Source organism: Alosa pseudoharengus, unplaced genomic scaffold (genome assembly GCF_046254945.1).
Source record: "Alosa pseudoharengus isolate Yale_2024_CS ecotype anadromous, Long Island Sound unplaced genomic scaffold, YU_APseudo_1.1 YU_APseudo_1.1_scf_6, whole genome shotgun sequence".
In the NCBI taxonomy this organism is placed as follows: Eukaryota; Metazoa; Chordata; class Actinopteri; order Clupeiformes; family Clupeidae; genus Alosa; species Alosa pseudoharengus.
The window spans coordinates 21,190,947-21,207,070 of NW_027468848.1; the positions used below are offsets into that span (position 1 = coordinate 21,190,947).

The 16,124-nt window shown below is 41.7% G+C and overlaps 1 protein-coding gene across 1 annotated transcript; it reads left to right on the top strand.

Annotated features, from left to right (window-relative positions):
• Positions 1–3,776: 3,776 nt before the first annotated feature.
• atoh1a (atonal bHLH transcription factor 1a) lies at positions 3,777–5,390 on the top strand. The gene has a single exon (XM_076270181.1). The coding sequence runs from the start codon at positions 3,859–3,861 to the stop codon at positions 4,756–4,758; it is 900 nt and encodes a 299-aa protein (XP_076126296.1). The 5' UTR covers positions 3,777–3,858; the 3' UTR covers positions 4,759–5,390.
• Positions 5,391–16,124: the final 10,734 nt, after the last annotated feature.

The following is a 16,124-nucleotide window of genomic DNA, read 5'->3' on the forward strand; positions in this document are numbered from 1 at the left end:
TCTCTGAATGAAGAGCCATAAAAAAAAAATTGTATTCAGTTCTCTTTTTCTCTGCCCTTAGGGGATTTCTTTCTTGCTTGGTTCAGTGTAATGACTGTAAATGGTCAGTAGGTGGCAACAACAAACACAGCATTGGAGTGCATTTCACCTCAGAAAACCCCACTGTCTTTAGTGAATCAGCTTCTCAAATATCCTGCAGTGTCATCCTCAAACAGTGGCGGAGTAGGAGTAAGAGTTAAGATAAGCATACTAAATTAAACAGCACTCTGTTGCCAGTCAGCAAAGATCAACAGAGCGACTAGTCAGCCCTGGTTGCTCACAGTGACAACACACACAGTACAGTCATGGCAAACCCTGCACATTTATAGTTTTCATCGCCATTCTCATAACATCTTTAAGAATTGTTATACCACTACTTGTAACAATGTGATATGAGACCAAATTCAAAGTCATGATTTAATTTAGCCATGTTCTTTTGATGTGTACCCCAGAATGATTTGTGGTTAATCCCACTGAATAATTTGCATTTAAGACATTTAAATGTTTTAACAGCAATTGGTCATATTTGAAAGCTTAAGCTCTCAGTGGTAAAACTGTATTGTGTTGTCCAATTACGCTCAATCTGCACTGAATTGGACTCTGGCATGTGTGATTAGATCTCCTACACTTACTGGTCCATCAAGTTTGGCACACATACACTCCTCATGCTTTCAATTGACTGCATTGAGGAATTCTCCCTTCTCTTTTTCCTTCAGTGGAAATGCTCTTCTTACCATTGAGTTACCAGAGTGGATGCAAGTCTAGAATTAATTCCATAAGCCTCCATAGCAGCTATATGTTTAGTTACAATAGCCTACTTACTTTTTGGCATACTGTAGATATGTTGAAAGCATGAATCTGAACAAAAACATAGATAAACTACAATTTATTTTTCCTGCTAAAGGGGGATGTGGTGTTAAACTGCTGTAAAGTAGTCATTGGCCATGACACCCTCTGGGAACTGTAGCGTTTGTAATGATTTGTGTTCTTTTACACTCAGTTAGTACAGAATATCACTGACTTCCAAGCAGCTAAAAAAAAAAAAAACCAGAGACACAATTAATTCCCTCTAATGTAGCATTCATAATCCATCTCCTGAGACAGTTGGCAATTTGCCACATTGCAATTATCAGTTCACTAACGGCTGTGCCTCATTTTAGTTCCATTTTAACACCATCAAGTTTTTTGTTTGTTTTTTTGTTTGTTTTTTTAGCATTGATTTGCTAATTTCATCCCAAAACAAATGCCTATGAAGAGCCAGGGTGTGTGCTCCCTGAGAGTCTGGCCCATGACCTTGGCATTCCCACAGTCTTGCTCCTGAAGTTCAGACAGGAGCAACAGATTAAGAAAGCAATCAATCTAAGTCCAATATCACCATGCATCAATCAATAGATTCTGTAAAGCAGGTAACAGGTAACTTCTACTCTACAGAACAAAAGACTAACTTTTAGTAGAAAGACTACTTTTCATGACACAACCTCACCAAACAGTATCCTTTTCCTATTAGATGTATATACTACACTTTTTCTCATAAACTAATAGGAATTTATTTATTTATGTATGTATTTACTTTTTATTTTATCCCAGAAACCTCTTAAAATCATATTCTGGTGGACTAGGATTAGTGAAAACCCTCAATATGTTTTATTTGAATTTTCTTACAATTCCACAAAGTTCAACATTAAGTGAAACAAATCAATACAGTTGAATAAGTGAACTGTAATTAGTTACATTCCCTGCAGAGATATATTGTATAATAAAAAAACGATTCCCATGTGTTAAAGAGTCTATAGATTATGTCTATAACTCGGTTGATACAATGATTTCTAATAAGATGTTATCGTACAAAAGTTGTAGGAATTTCTGCTTCTACTAATACTAACAATAGTGATAGTAGGCTAGTGGTGCAGTAGTAGTAAGTAGAAATGTTTTCATGTCTGCATGGTAAAAATACGCTATCCCTGTTTCCCCGGAGACTGGAATGAAGAAAGCAGCATGCAGACTCGCTCACGTTGGGAGCCCCTATCGAGACACATTTTGTGCACATTTTCCAAAGGGTTCCCCGAGCGTGTCGAATGGAACATAGAGTCGCCATTGTGCCTGAGACACTTTAATAATCGACCGCTACAATATCCAACCTGTTGTTTGCTTTAGGAGCCTTTCCAAGGCTCGCAGGACAGCGGGACGGGGGCACACACTGGGACGGAGTCAGGCGCCAGTCCCCGAGCCTCAGCGCACTATGAATTCATGAATAAATGCAAAAAGATTAATGCTATTTCCTCAGAAATGAGGAATTTATATAAAGCATTATTCATTCGGCGGTTGATTTATGGACTAAAGTGCAAGTAGCCTATGGTAATTCATTTTTTATTAGTCAAATATATATTTTTATTACAATAATGTGTATTATTACAATAATAACTGCTAAACGACACTCTCTCACTGGGTTTGTTTTATTTGCAATTTAGGATAAGCCAAAAGTTCACAAGTTATATAGTCTATTTATCTGATATCCTACAATCAAATCTGTCAGTCTATTCCTCTCACTGCCTGTTCATCTAAGAGCCTAAACATAATGACTATGTCTGTTTCAGTCTTCTTTTCGTGTGGCCAACGGTTTTAAACATATGATTCTCTATAGAGGGGATTGTTGTCAAAGATGTGGATGGTCACAACACGCAGTCTATACTCCTCTCTTGCCATTGCTTTGGACAGTAAAAGCGCTCCCTGATCATGTTTCTCATCCTGGTGCAGCGCTTTTTACCAGCAGGGCGTTCCTTCAGTCGGATCAAAAGGTTTTGAACTTGTTCAAAAGGAGATGAAATTTAAGATGCCATTAACTTCCACGGCGTAGACGTGTGCTGAATGGACATTGAGCAAAATAGGAAGCGGGTACTTTTTCCAACTTTTTCTGGTCCAAATCTTCTGTGAATAGACCTACAACTAAATTCGACTAGATGTGCCGGCATGAGATAATTTAGTTTAAATTAGGCCACAGAAACGAAGTCCTGGTCACCAAACCGGACACTTCATATCGTTTTTAAGTTTTCATATAGCCTTGTTCATATGGCCTTGGTAGGCTAATCTTGCTCTCTTCTGAAGGCAGACGTTAAGATACAGAAATTCTTACAAGTCTTTCAAGTGCTAAAGTAAAGATAACGATGATAAATATGGCAATGAGTGTTAATGGGCGTGTAATGATAATAGGATGATAGTGTAGTGTTTATTAAACATTAAACTGTTGCTTACAGGCTGGAATTTTGCAACTTATCAACAGTTACTCAGCTATTCGAGGTTTAGGCCAGTGGAGTAGATGAGCAAGAACTCATGTCACTGACCCTGTTTCACGCAGGTTATGGCCTTCTAAGGTACCACACCTGGCGCGTGGGCATCATAGTGTCTTTTATCTGAAGCTCGCGCTATCCACGCTTACTGACCAGCATCTCCGCGTGTGTCCGGTGGGACAACTCATTTTGGTAATAACACCCCAGTTAAACAACCCTAAACCGCGGCATTATCAAAAACAGTTTGGGCGTAATAACCTCTCTCGGGTTTACCGCGCGTTTTCATTGGTTGTCCACACGCGCCTGCCCCAAGTGCTCTTATTGGTCAAAGCGCCACGCGACCATATGAGAAGGGGGGCTCCCAGGCGCGTGCCGCTTTTTAAAGCCAGTCAGTGCCCTGAGACATCAGTAAAGCAACGACCACGCGACTAAGTGCGCGCAACAGGTGCAAAAGTTAACAGGCGGCTATAAGTTACTTTCTATATTTTCTTTCCATTTCTTCCTTGCCACGATTTCGTGATTAATCCTACCTGAAATGGATGGACTGCGTCTGGAAAGCCTGAACAAAGACGCGAAGGAGATGAGTGAACTCGAAGTCCAACAGTCTGGTTTGGGGAGGGGGGAGCGGCGCGAGTACCCACCGAGTCTGGCACTCATGGACAGCAGTGACCCACGCGCCTGGCTCGCTCCCGCGCAGCCTGGCACCTGTGCGCCACACGCCGACTACCTGCTGCACTCGCCCGGCTCAAGTGTGGAAGGCGTGTCTCCACCAGCAGGTCACCTCTCCAACTTTAGGAAGAGCTCCAAAACCCCTGTCAAAGTGCGTGAGTTGTGTCGACTCAAGGGCTCGCTGACAACGGACGATGGAAGGCAGAGAGCTCCGTCCAGCAAATCCACCAACGTGGTGCAAAAACAGAGGCGCCAGGCTGCCAACGCACGGGAACGGCGGCGTATGCACGGACTGAACCACGCCTTTGACGAGCTACGGAGCGTCATCCCGGCATTTGACAACGACAAGAAGCTCTCCAAATACGAGACTCTGCAGATGGCTCAGATCTACATCAATGCTCTGTCTGATCTTCTGGAGGGTCCGGGTGCTAAAGCAGATTCGCCAAATAGCAGCGTGTCCTCCACCGTCTACGAGGGGGACAACACACCCAGGGGGTCGCCGACAACCAGGGTTTTCCCTGACCAGTTAACCGGAATGCCATTCCCCTATGAGGATGCGTCGTTCGCTTCTTTCATGGAACAGAATATGCAGTCACCTACGGGGAAGTCCGAATCCGAAAACAGCAAAGACTCACCCCGGTCGAACAGAAGCGATGGAGAATTTTCCCCCCACTCTCACTTTAGCGACTCGGATGAGACTCACCTGGAGCTTCAGAGCGAAGACGAACTGTCGGAACTGAAACTTCCAAGCCACCAAGCATACTAACTCTTTAAAACAAACTGTACTTAAGTTGTGTCAATCAAATGTGGAGTTGGCATATACATTCCGATAGCTTGCTCTATGACAGCTGATATGATGGTGTATCAGATTTATAGTATATGGCCTTGAGATGTTATTTTTAATAGGTATTGTTCCGCCAATAGAATTTTACGCGCCTCTTGGTGACATTGATAGGACCCCTCTGCCATGCCGACTGCCATGGGCTCTCAAATGTCATTCAAAACATGTCTTCCAAGAAAACAAAACGAAGCCTGATTTTGCCTTTGTATACTTGTAATTATGCCTAGAATACTGAATTCATTAAGATGATTTTGTCTTGATTTTGTCCCTGTAAGAATTTGCTTGCAACTTCTAAAGGTTATGTGCACTTTAAAAACGAGCCAGAGGCTTGAGAGACATGCGTTTGTCATGGAACAAATAGCGTCTTAATGTAAGTAGTTGACTACTGCCAATTTGATACACATATTTAAAATAGCCATTAGTCTTTTTGTACATTTGTTTGTTTTTGAACATTATATTTCAAGGCGAAATTGTATTTTGCTTTGATTTGGAGGAGGTGATTTAAGTATTTATTGTCGATGGTCTTGTTTGTCTTGCTTTTCTAATGAGATGTTACACTGCTGAAATCTAGAAATTTGCCATTTGGTAACGTTTTCATTGATTTTGAAAATAAAAATAATTCAACATAACTATTTCATGCCTAATTACTTTTTTTAAGGTGTTGTCCAATGTAATGCTTTTATGCTTACTCATTTACTATTTTAGTATCTAAACTGGCGATAACATGGAATACTCAGTCCAAATTACCAATGTGAAAAGAGACGTGCAGTAGGCGTACTTGACTTTTGGTCAACTTTTGGTTTATGTCATGACTTGACATGAACTTCTTCTTATTAATATTAATATTATTATTATTAGTTAATAATAATAATAATCATCATCATTATAATCAACCGGCGTTTAAAATACACAATGCTGTTCCTGCAAAATATAGATAGCCTATATATTTAGCCTAGCTAAAATAACACGTTTTGTAGGCTACTGCCAGTCCAACAATATCAGAAACAATAACAACAACAACAATGTTATTATTAATAATAATGATAATAATAATAAGCCTAATGATGATGATGATGATGATGATGATGATGATGTTGATGATGATGTTGATGATGATGATGATAATAATAATAATAATCTCTCAAAAGGGCACTTTAAGATTTTGCTGCCTCTGAGGGATTTCTATATAGGGTTATCTTATTCATTCTGATCTGAACTCTGATCACTTTTTCAAAAAGTTATGTTTTTCAATCACCGTGACTTTCCGAAATAGCCACTTCACACAAAGTCAAGCCATGTTTATCATTATCATTAAAAGTAAGCATTATGTATTAGGCTATTGATCATTACTTGAGAGAAGTTCGAGGTTTTAAGGTAGCCTATATTTCCATGTTGAGATATAGGATTAAGATATATAATAGAAATAATCTTAATGTAACCTTAAGACTCTGAGTGGAAGGTCGACAGCCAATAGTTAGATTTGGTCGATAACTTTTTATTAGAAAAAGTTTGCTATAGCGATATAAAAGCTCACTAATTAAAAAAAAAAAAATTCTCAAGTGGTAACCTAGCCTACGCCCCCTCCGTATGGTGCAGGGCGAGGTAAGGTCATTTCATCAACGATTGTTAAAAGTACCGTTTTTGCCACTTCAAGATGCCTGGTTGCGGTTGTAAAATGTTTAAACTTTTCGTTATACTTGCATACACTGCCGATAGTTTATGAAAATACGAAGTAGTTGATGTGTGTGTGTGTGTGTGTGTGTGTGATGGTAATCGGAGTGTTTATTAATTTGCGTGCTATTGTTGGCAGACCCGTGGCAAGGGGTGTTGGGTGTCCTCATTGAAACACGCGCTGTCAGCTGGTGAGCGCGCAGGTTTCTCCTACACAGAGCGCGAGGTCCCTCAGGACGAGACTCCAGAAAGAACACTTGCTAAGGAAGCCTGCCACGCACACGCTCACGCGTACGGCGACACACAACCGCCGAACATTGACGCCGGCGAGCGCGCGCTCACAAACTCACTGCCACGAGCGAGAGGATGGGGAGCGCACAGCAGGTTTAAATTAACCAACATTTAAAGTCGTCCAGTCACAGACATATATTTTAATCAAATTGTGCAAACGGTAGCCTAGTGTAGATGTACACTAGTGTTGACGGTTTTCTTGGTTTTATCCACAATTTGGAGCGTTACTGAGAGATTCAGGAATTATTGATGAAAGTGCTACTGCTCCTGCGTCCCACCCACACCCTTAACCAATCATGCGCCATGTCCTCGCGATCGCCTCCGCAGATTAACATAGTGAATAATAGGCAATATCATGTACACGCGCTCTATGTTCAATTATTTATAGCGTTTATCCTTCCATACCTTTATCTTTCTATGAACAACCAGCCACCTGGTGACACATGCGACCCTCCCAAACGACCACGATCTCAGATTTCAGTAACTTGCGCCCTCAATATTGCGCATGCATTCTGACACCCACCCATCTGACTTAGTATTTAGACATTCTCTGTATCTTTTCTAAACATATAAACGTCAAAAATGTGATACATTTATATATATATATATATATATATATATATATATATTCTTATATATATAAGAATGAAAAGTTTAATCTTGCAAATAGAATTGCTATTATCTTCAAAGATAGCTTTGAAGATAGCTTTGAATTGGCACGAGGAAAGTGCCATAGAAAATAATTATATCTTCCGTTCATTCTCTCATCTGCAAGAACTCCAAGACAGCTGGAACAAATAAGTCACTTTCAGTTTTCCTGTCGCATGTAGCCTATTTCCTCAAACCTTGCAACTTCCCTTTTTTAAAAACGAAGCTATCATAATCCACCTCAAAGCAACCGATGGCATCAATGAAGTGTGCCTATCTGCACCTCCATCCAAACAGCTGTGAGTCTGTTCGTGTATAGGACTCGTATCTCATAAAATATTAATATTGTGCGTTGAGGAAAGTAAAAACAACATTTTAGTTCCTTCCCGCTCCACAGTACAGGCACGGGGCAAGCGAGTTGACAGGTGCACAGGCTGCAGCCCTCTGGCTCAGTTTTATACTAAAAAGTAATTTCTGCTTCATCATTAAGAGGTAATTTATTTAGAATCAGAATAATTTGGAAACTGATTATAATCATTAAAGTTATGACTTTTCTGTTTGTTATGACATTCAGGGAATAACATAAAGTTTACATTAGACTCACTGAGTATAACAAGTTAAAGAAACAAGAAATGTCCATTTTAAAAGTTTTCATAAGTGCTGTTGCTCTTTTTAAATCTGCAATTGAATCTTTTTTTTGTTCAGATTCAACTTTATTTGGATTTGATCCCAGATTTTTTTGCACTGAACATTATGCATCAGAGACAGGATGGAGAATTTAATTTGTGAAATTATGGTAAGTTTTGGTTTGTGTCCACACATTTAATTCAAAGTTGGTCAAACATTTGGTCAAACATTTGTTATTTGCTTTGAAATTTCTGTTTCACGACATTCAGCACAACAATTTCTGCACCACAACATTCAAGTAGAGCACCACAACATGCTCTGACACTTGTTACATACAGCTGAGCTGCACTTATGCCGTCATTAGGAAGAAACAAAACCCTGTGCAATCTAATGAGTCACTAGTTTCACCTAGCAACACTACCCACACTCTATTCTCTCAAAACAAAAAAGGAAACTGTCAAAACACGTTCCAAAACTATTATAAAAATCATTCAAAATTATGCAGAAAAGTGCAGGTTCTATTCAGACCCATGCTAATTTTGACACTTCTCAACCTCAGGGATCTCCCTGCATTTCTGTACAAAGATAACGCAAGTCGTAGGAGCCTAATAAAAGAGCTCGAGCTCTCTAGGGACTTCTGGACAAAAGATAAAACTCAGCCGTACTTCCCATCTGCTCCAGGACAGGGCAGCAAGCAGAGAGAGGGGGGGGGTTTGGGGAGAGGTGTGTGTGTGCGGGGGGGGGGGGGGGTGTGCCAAGGGGAGAGAGTTCGACATTGAGTGCAATGAGGTAAAGAGGACACACTCCAGGAGAGAAAAAAAGGTTCTTCAGGGTTTAACAGGCTTGTTTATACAACACCAACAGAGAGTCCAATTTTTTATTTTCTTTTTTTTTTAAAAAGAAAGGGAAGTTGTGTTGCTTTCAAACTTGTCAAACTCAAAATATGCCAAGTTTATGCTACTGTATGTGGGTGAATAATGTGTAGATGTGTTTTCTTTTTTGGATAAAGTTTTGGTGGGTCACTTTTACTTTTCTATTGAATATCCAGATTCAGGCTTTCCGTAGTTCATTAGGCTAAATATCGGTGGGCAACAATTTCGACTCAACACTACAAAGAAAATACACAATAATAATCTCACAGTTTTACAGGTCGAATGTGTTGTTTGTTACGGCATGCACAAAGACACCCCTTAACTGTTGCTCCACCATGCATGGTCAGTGAGTGTATAGAATCTGACAGAGGGTGCATCCCACAGCAGTGTCTCATACAGCACCTGTCATATAGCGCCTCTTGGAGCTTGAATTAAAACGGGTCCCTCTGAAATATTAATGGCGGCAACAGTATGTGTGAAGTGCTCACGCTGAAACACCGCACACACACCTGTGGCTACACGGAGGTATGGGTTTGTGAGCCTTGTTTCTTTCTGAGAAGATTGTTATCTAAGCAGGGATGGAAAATAATAGAAAATGTCACATGAGCCAGTGAATAAGAGAGATGAATAATGCATTAGCTTCCTATGAACACTGGGGTTTGTTGACACTCATGATACATATCAATGTATCCCTTATGGCTTATCTTGTATATCGCACTAAGTTGTTGTTAAAAGATCATGGGTGTATCTGCAAACCTCTTAGGTTCCTTCCTTTAAAATGTGTAACCAGCAAAGAGTGCAAGCCTCTGTTGGACTAAAAGTAGTCATATGATTGGTTATTATTGTGCCACGTAAAAAAAAGTGACATGGAAGAGCAGTGCATAGAATGCATAAGAAAGGAAGAAACATAAATCTACTTCTGCCTTCACTGGCACCTCAGATAGATTTCCACTTGTTTGACAGTGTTGTCCATTTGTCTTTCTGCACACCATAAAAGATTAGGGGTGAGGGCAAGGGAGCCCTCTAGGCTTTGTTCGTCTGTTGGCCACCCTTTTGTGTCAGCCAATGTTCAAAGCGAACGTACATAGACTAACATGAGGCTTCTTGGGTAACCGTCCCATTGAAAACCGCACAATGGCGGGGCCAATTACGTTGACGTTCAGTGCTCTCTGAGCATCAGTTTTGTTCTTTGTGAGCATGCGTCTGTATGTATACATATAGGAAACACCTCAACTGTATGGGTATTTACTCTTTTTTAACATTCGGCCAGATTGGGTTACGTCCAGCACGCTGCCCCCGATCTGAGGCGTGAGGGATTGAAGCTGGGCTCGCCCTGAATAGAACCAGGGCCATACATTTCCGGGTGGTTCTGCTCCAGGCACTTTTCACAGCTCTCACCTCAAGTGAGATTTCCTTCTATTCTTTTTTTCAAACGGGAACTCAGCAGCCCACTTTGGAGAATGGATTACAGGGAAGAGAGATGGAGATTGATAGGACTTGGATTGAGGAAAAAGCCTGGAGTCGTTCCCCCTCTCTTCAATGCTGTCACACACGTTTGTGTAAGAGTATAAATATTGTGAGTCCATTGTCACTTGTGATCATCACTGGCCACAGACATATAGTTGTTATAAGTTCTTGTATTAGGACTTCAATTACAATTTCAATTCTAAGTTCTAGAACTTGGAATTTTTTCTGCAGTCAATTCTGTGGCATGCATATCATTTTGTAAAATAAAGTTTTTCAAAATCTTTAAGAACTCAAGAACTTATCCTTCAAATTTTATTTCATGTAACAGAGTACAAACAAATACTAAACAGTACAGTTGATATGAAAATTAGTTGCATCAAGCTGCAGAATATATTTTCATTTACATTTAAATGTCTTACATGTTCTTACCAAATCATACTGTCGTACATGCAGTGCTGCACAAAAAATAGTAGGAAATGAAATTGGCTGAGGATGTGCAAAGCTGTCTGATTCCTCCATTCAATTTCATAATCCCGTATAAAACGGCGGTGTTGAGAGCATTGCTCGTCCCACCCACTCTCCTGTGAAGCTTTGCATCTATTAAGGACTCTGGCCCATTGTACAGTGGCCACACAGATAATATTTCAGCTGGTCGCCGGGCTCTGGAGAGGGATACTGTATATTGTAGGAGTTTTCTTGTATTTTATTCCGCTCCCTTTCATGCCTGTTGAAAGCCTCCCCTGGTCCTTTTCCCTGGAGACCCCCACTCTCAGGTATCGTGTGGGTGGAGCAGAGGGGAATGGGACAGGTAGGAACAGACAAGGATATCACTTTCAGCTGTGGACACAGACAAACCGTGGCCCTACCCACCCCCCCCCCCGCCCCCTTCCCAATTCACCCCCACCTCACCTTGCCTCCACCCCCATCGCTCCTTCGTCCTCATCTTCCCTCCAATTCCCAATTAGAGATACACGTCCTAGCCTTCTCTATTCCCTCCAAGATGCACTATTCACTCTGCGTCCTGCTCTGACAAAGCGATTCTGTAAATCAAAGAGCGACAGGGTCAGAGTAGCGGGACAGTGTCCCCAAGTCACATGGGTGATGAAATGCAGGCCCGGGGCCTCCAGAAGTATTGAGTGGCTGCAGTGTTTTGCGCCGTTAGCCCAAACTGGGTCTTCGTAATCGGCAGGCCCCCTTGTGTTAAGTTGCGTTATGCAAGCTTGATTAGCTTAAGTGGACAGAAGGAGTCGTTATGTCACTGGTTAAAAAAGGAGACATTTCCATACGGGGGTGAATCGGGAGACCTTGATGACCAACCCAGCTGAGTCACATAGGAAGATGTTTTTGGTCCTAAACTTGCTCCCAGGTTTCCAAAAGCCATTTTAGTTTTCTTTTCAGGGGGAGAATTAGAGATATTTCATCAACACTTGTTGTGTGTTTGTCTCAATCATTCAGAAACATGAACCCGAAAAAAAGAAAACTGCTTTGGGGGAGAGGAATGTGTCCCCTGTGCCTGTAGGGCATTCTTAGAGTACATACCCCCCACTAAACCCAGTGTATTTTAAAACATTCCAACAGGCCCACTTCCACATGGCATTATCTTAGCCCAGGCCCATTGGGGATACAAAGAAAAGCGTGTAATTAGTTAACCAGGCCGTAGCCCTTCTCTGTAACCAATACTTCCCATTTTCCTCTGGACTCTGCAGGTCACTTCAATCCAATGTTTTTTAGCCAGCTAAATTAGGCAGTGAAGACGTAACCCAATAGTTGCTCGTCAGTTTCATCTGATTAAATGTACAACTTTCCATGTATGTTTCTTAATTATTCCATTCCAGTGAGGATGCCGAGATAAAAATCTGGAAGTTATTAGTACAAGCGCGGGTAGGTCTGTCTGCATGTCTTGGATCTTTTTTTTTTTTTTGTCGTGGGACAATCGTGGGAAAGCTTAGCTCGACTCTCCTCTCCTCCTCTCCTCTTCTTTCCTCCCCTCCGCATCTCTTATCTACCACTCCTTCCAGATTAGTCCTTACATCTCATGTTTTCACACCATCGGCCCCAATCCACATCCCTCATCTCCTGAGGGGGCCACCGCAGAGATCAGTGCTGCCTCGGCGCACACGTCAATCAATTGGGGACCAGTCTCTCTCCACCCCCATCTCTCTTTTCCCTCCCTCTCTCTTTTCCCTCCCTCTCTTTTTTCCCTCCTTTCTTCTCCCTCTCCTGGATCTCCCCCTCTGACCTTGGAGGTCTCTCCCTCTCTCGTAGACATTCATCTGCATTAGACTTCGCGATCTTGAAGTCTAATGAGTTCAGATTTTGTATTTCTGATCCTTTGTTGTTGTTGTTGTTGTTGTTGCTTAGATAAAGATAATTAAATTGCATAGTGCAATAATCTGGAGGGATAAGTGTAATCATCCTCAAAATATGTTGGTAGGATGTTACAGTATATCCATTTATCCCCTGAAGAAATACTATTTTCTGATCGGCTGGTAGGGTGGCTATTAATTCTGTATATCGGGACATTTATGAAGTAGATCTGGTAAAAAGGTTTAATCACAGTCTGCTCTTTTGAATAGTGATTATAACAACCATAGTAAAAGATAGTTGAACTAGGAACTTGGGGCAGCCGTGGCCTACTGGTTAGTGCCTCGGATTTGGAACCGGAGGGTTGCCGGTTCTGAACCCCGACCAGTAGGCCACGGCTGAAGTGCCCTTGAGCAAGGCACCTAACCCCTCACTGCTCCCCGAGCGCTACTGTTGTTGCAGGCAGCTCACTGCGCTGGAATTAGTGTGTGCTTCACCTCACTGTGTGCAGTGTGTTTCACTAATTCACGGATTGGGATAAATGCAGAGACCAAATTTCCCTCACGGGATCAAAAGAGTATATATACTTAGGAAGCAGACTTCACAACAATGGAATCAACTATAAAGATGTTATCAAGATCAGTAACCAAAGAAAGTAGTACAACAAACTGGACAAACAGACTTCTTCTTGATACATTTATCATAACTTTTGAACAAAAGGTGACACATAGATTCTGTTTTTTTCACTGAGTTGAGAACAAAATGTGAATCTCTCATACACTCTAGGTTTTTATCTATATACAACAGAAATTGTGTGTGTTTGTGTGTGTGTGTGTGTGGGGGGGGTTAGATTAATCATGACAAACTGATATTTTTGTTTTTGGGACAGTGAGTTGGGCATAGATAAATGTTTTTTAATATATAAATGCTTGAGTAAAGGTTCTTTTGCATTTATTTTTTTCGTCTACCATCAAGAAATGATTGGCTTTGTAGGGGCACTTTCAGTGTATGGAAAAGAACGATGAGTCCGCACACCAGAATCTGCTCCTTAGTGTTTTTAATGGTATATTACCACGTGTGTAACATTTCGGGGGCCCTAGTCCTTTATCAGACATGGTGTCATATCCCATATCCCATCTCAAATACAATCACCCTCAACACCGGTGCTCCCCAAGAATGTGTAATGAGTCCCCTGCTTTACTCTCTACACATTCATGGTTGCACAGCCATACACAGCTCCGACTCCATTGTACAGTTTGCAGACGATTCAGTGATGATGGGACTCATCTCCAACAACGATGAGACGGCCTATCTGAATGAAGTTGAGGTGCTGACATCATGGTGTAAGGAAAACTGCCGAGAACTGAATGTCTCTAAAAACAAGGAACTGGTGGTAGACTTCAGAAGAGAGAAGCAGAGGTTCCATCACACTCCAGTTGAAAATGTATGGTGCCCCCTGTAGAGAGAGTGCAGCTTCAGATACCTTGGTGTTCCCATGTCTGGGGATCTTTCGTGGACATCCCACATCTCCAACCAAGTGAAAAAGGCAAGACAGTGCCTATATCACCTCAGAAGGCTGAATACATTTAAAATATCCACAGAGCTGCAGAATCCCTTCTACTCTGTCACGATAGAGCCTGTTATTTCTGGAAACACAACAACTTGGTACAGAAATAACAACTCTCAGGATAAAATGGCCCTGCACAGAGTGATCAGATGTGCTGAGAGAGTTGTCAGGACTAAACTACCTGGGTTACAGGACATTTACACCAGGCGTTGCCAGTCAAGGTTAAAGAAAATCATAAAGGACTGTCACCTCCCTGACCACAGTCTGACCACAGCCCTCTGGAAAGTGTCTCCACTCCCTCAAAGCCAGATCTGAAAGATTAAAAAGGACCTTCTTTCCCTAAGCCATGAATGCATAACTGTCCCAGCACTTGCTTTTTTTTAATAAACCCATTAATCACATGCATTCCAATACAAATTTCAAGTTTTTGCCTGAAATTGCACTGTGCCTATTTACAAGGTCATTGTTCCCATCTCTTTTGGGGCCAACCATCAAATGCTGGACCTCATAAAAGCTGAGAACCGGTAGTTTTCGTAGGAAACAGTCAAAATAACTGTGTAATGTACTGACAAAGAGTTACAGAGGCTAGAATGTAGTTTCTGCCAGATTACAAGCATCTCTGAACTGACCACATTTCAGCCCTCTAGGTCACTTGATATCACTTAGAAACACAACTGAGCCCTAGCACCAGGTCTTGTGAAGCTGTGTGCAAAAGTAGATCAATATAGTATGAAAATATGAGTGCTTTAGACCATTATTATGCCAAGGTATGCTCATGCGTTTTGTAAAATGCCTGTGGAAACTCCCCGTAGGACTTTTTGTTATCCAAAATGCATACTGACAATTAAATGCTTACTGCACATGAACCCCTTTGTGTAGAAGCATAATCCTGGTCTCAAATGAAAGGTGAAGCATTTATTTATTTCATTTTTCTCACCTTTCTTATTTTACTTATTGTTGTTTTATTTCTTACTCTTCTACTTTTTCTACTATTTTTCCCCTTTGCACAGCGGGGAGTTGCTGTCATGATCCCTCATTTCACTGCTTTTTGTTTCTCTGCAAATATGCAAGTGACTAATAAATCTCTTGAATCTCTTGAATCTTTTGAATCCTTGAAGATACAGAAAAGTTAGCACATTACTCATGTCTTGGTTGCGGTTGAGACATTTCCTGCCACTCCCTTGTCACGACAGCCAGAGGAAATCCATCAGCTATATCAGATGCATCAAAACTGTCAAACCTACAAGGTCCACCTAAACCCACCTGTGGATGAAGACAGGGAGGTTTGAGAGGGAAAGATGAAGGACAACTGGCCACTGCAGTCAGGGGGTCTTCAGGAACAGAACCTCGGGGAGGCAAAAGTGAGGCACACACACACACACACACACACACGCACGCACACACACACACACACACACACACACACATACACACACACACACACACACACACACACACACACACACACACACACACACACACACACACACACACACACACACAAAGAGGCTTTGATCTTGTCAGCCTGAGCTCCACTAAGAGCCAAAACAAAAGGACTTCCACCTCCTTCTCCCACTGTCCTTTTGAGCTGGGCGTCCCCTTGCTTGCTCAGAGAGGGGCTCCCGCTGTCAGAACTGCACTGGCAACCCTCATAGACAGCACAGGTGAAAGCTATACCATGTGACAGTGTGTCAACACCACGACCATTGGCCATTGTTGCACATTCACTTGATGTGCATCTGAATAGGTAAAAGTGTCTTCATAAAAGGCCTGCTCATAGCTGATGGCAATGCATGGCTTTTTCCTCGTAATGGTGTCGACCCAGTCGAATCGAACAAAACCCT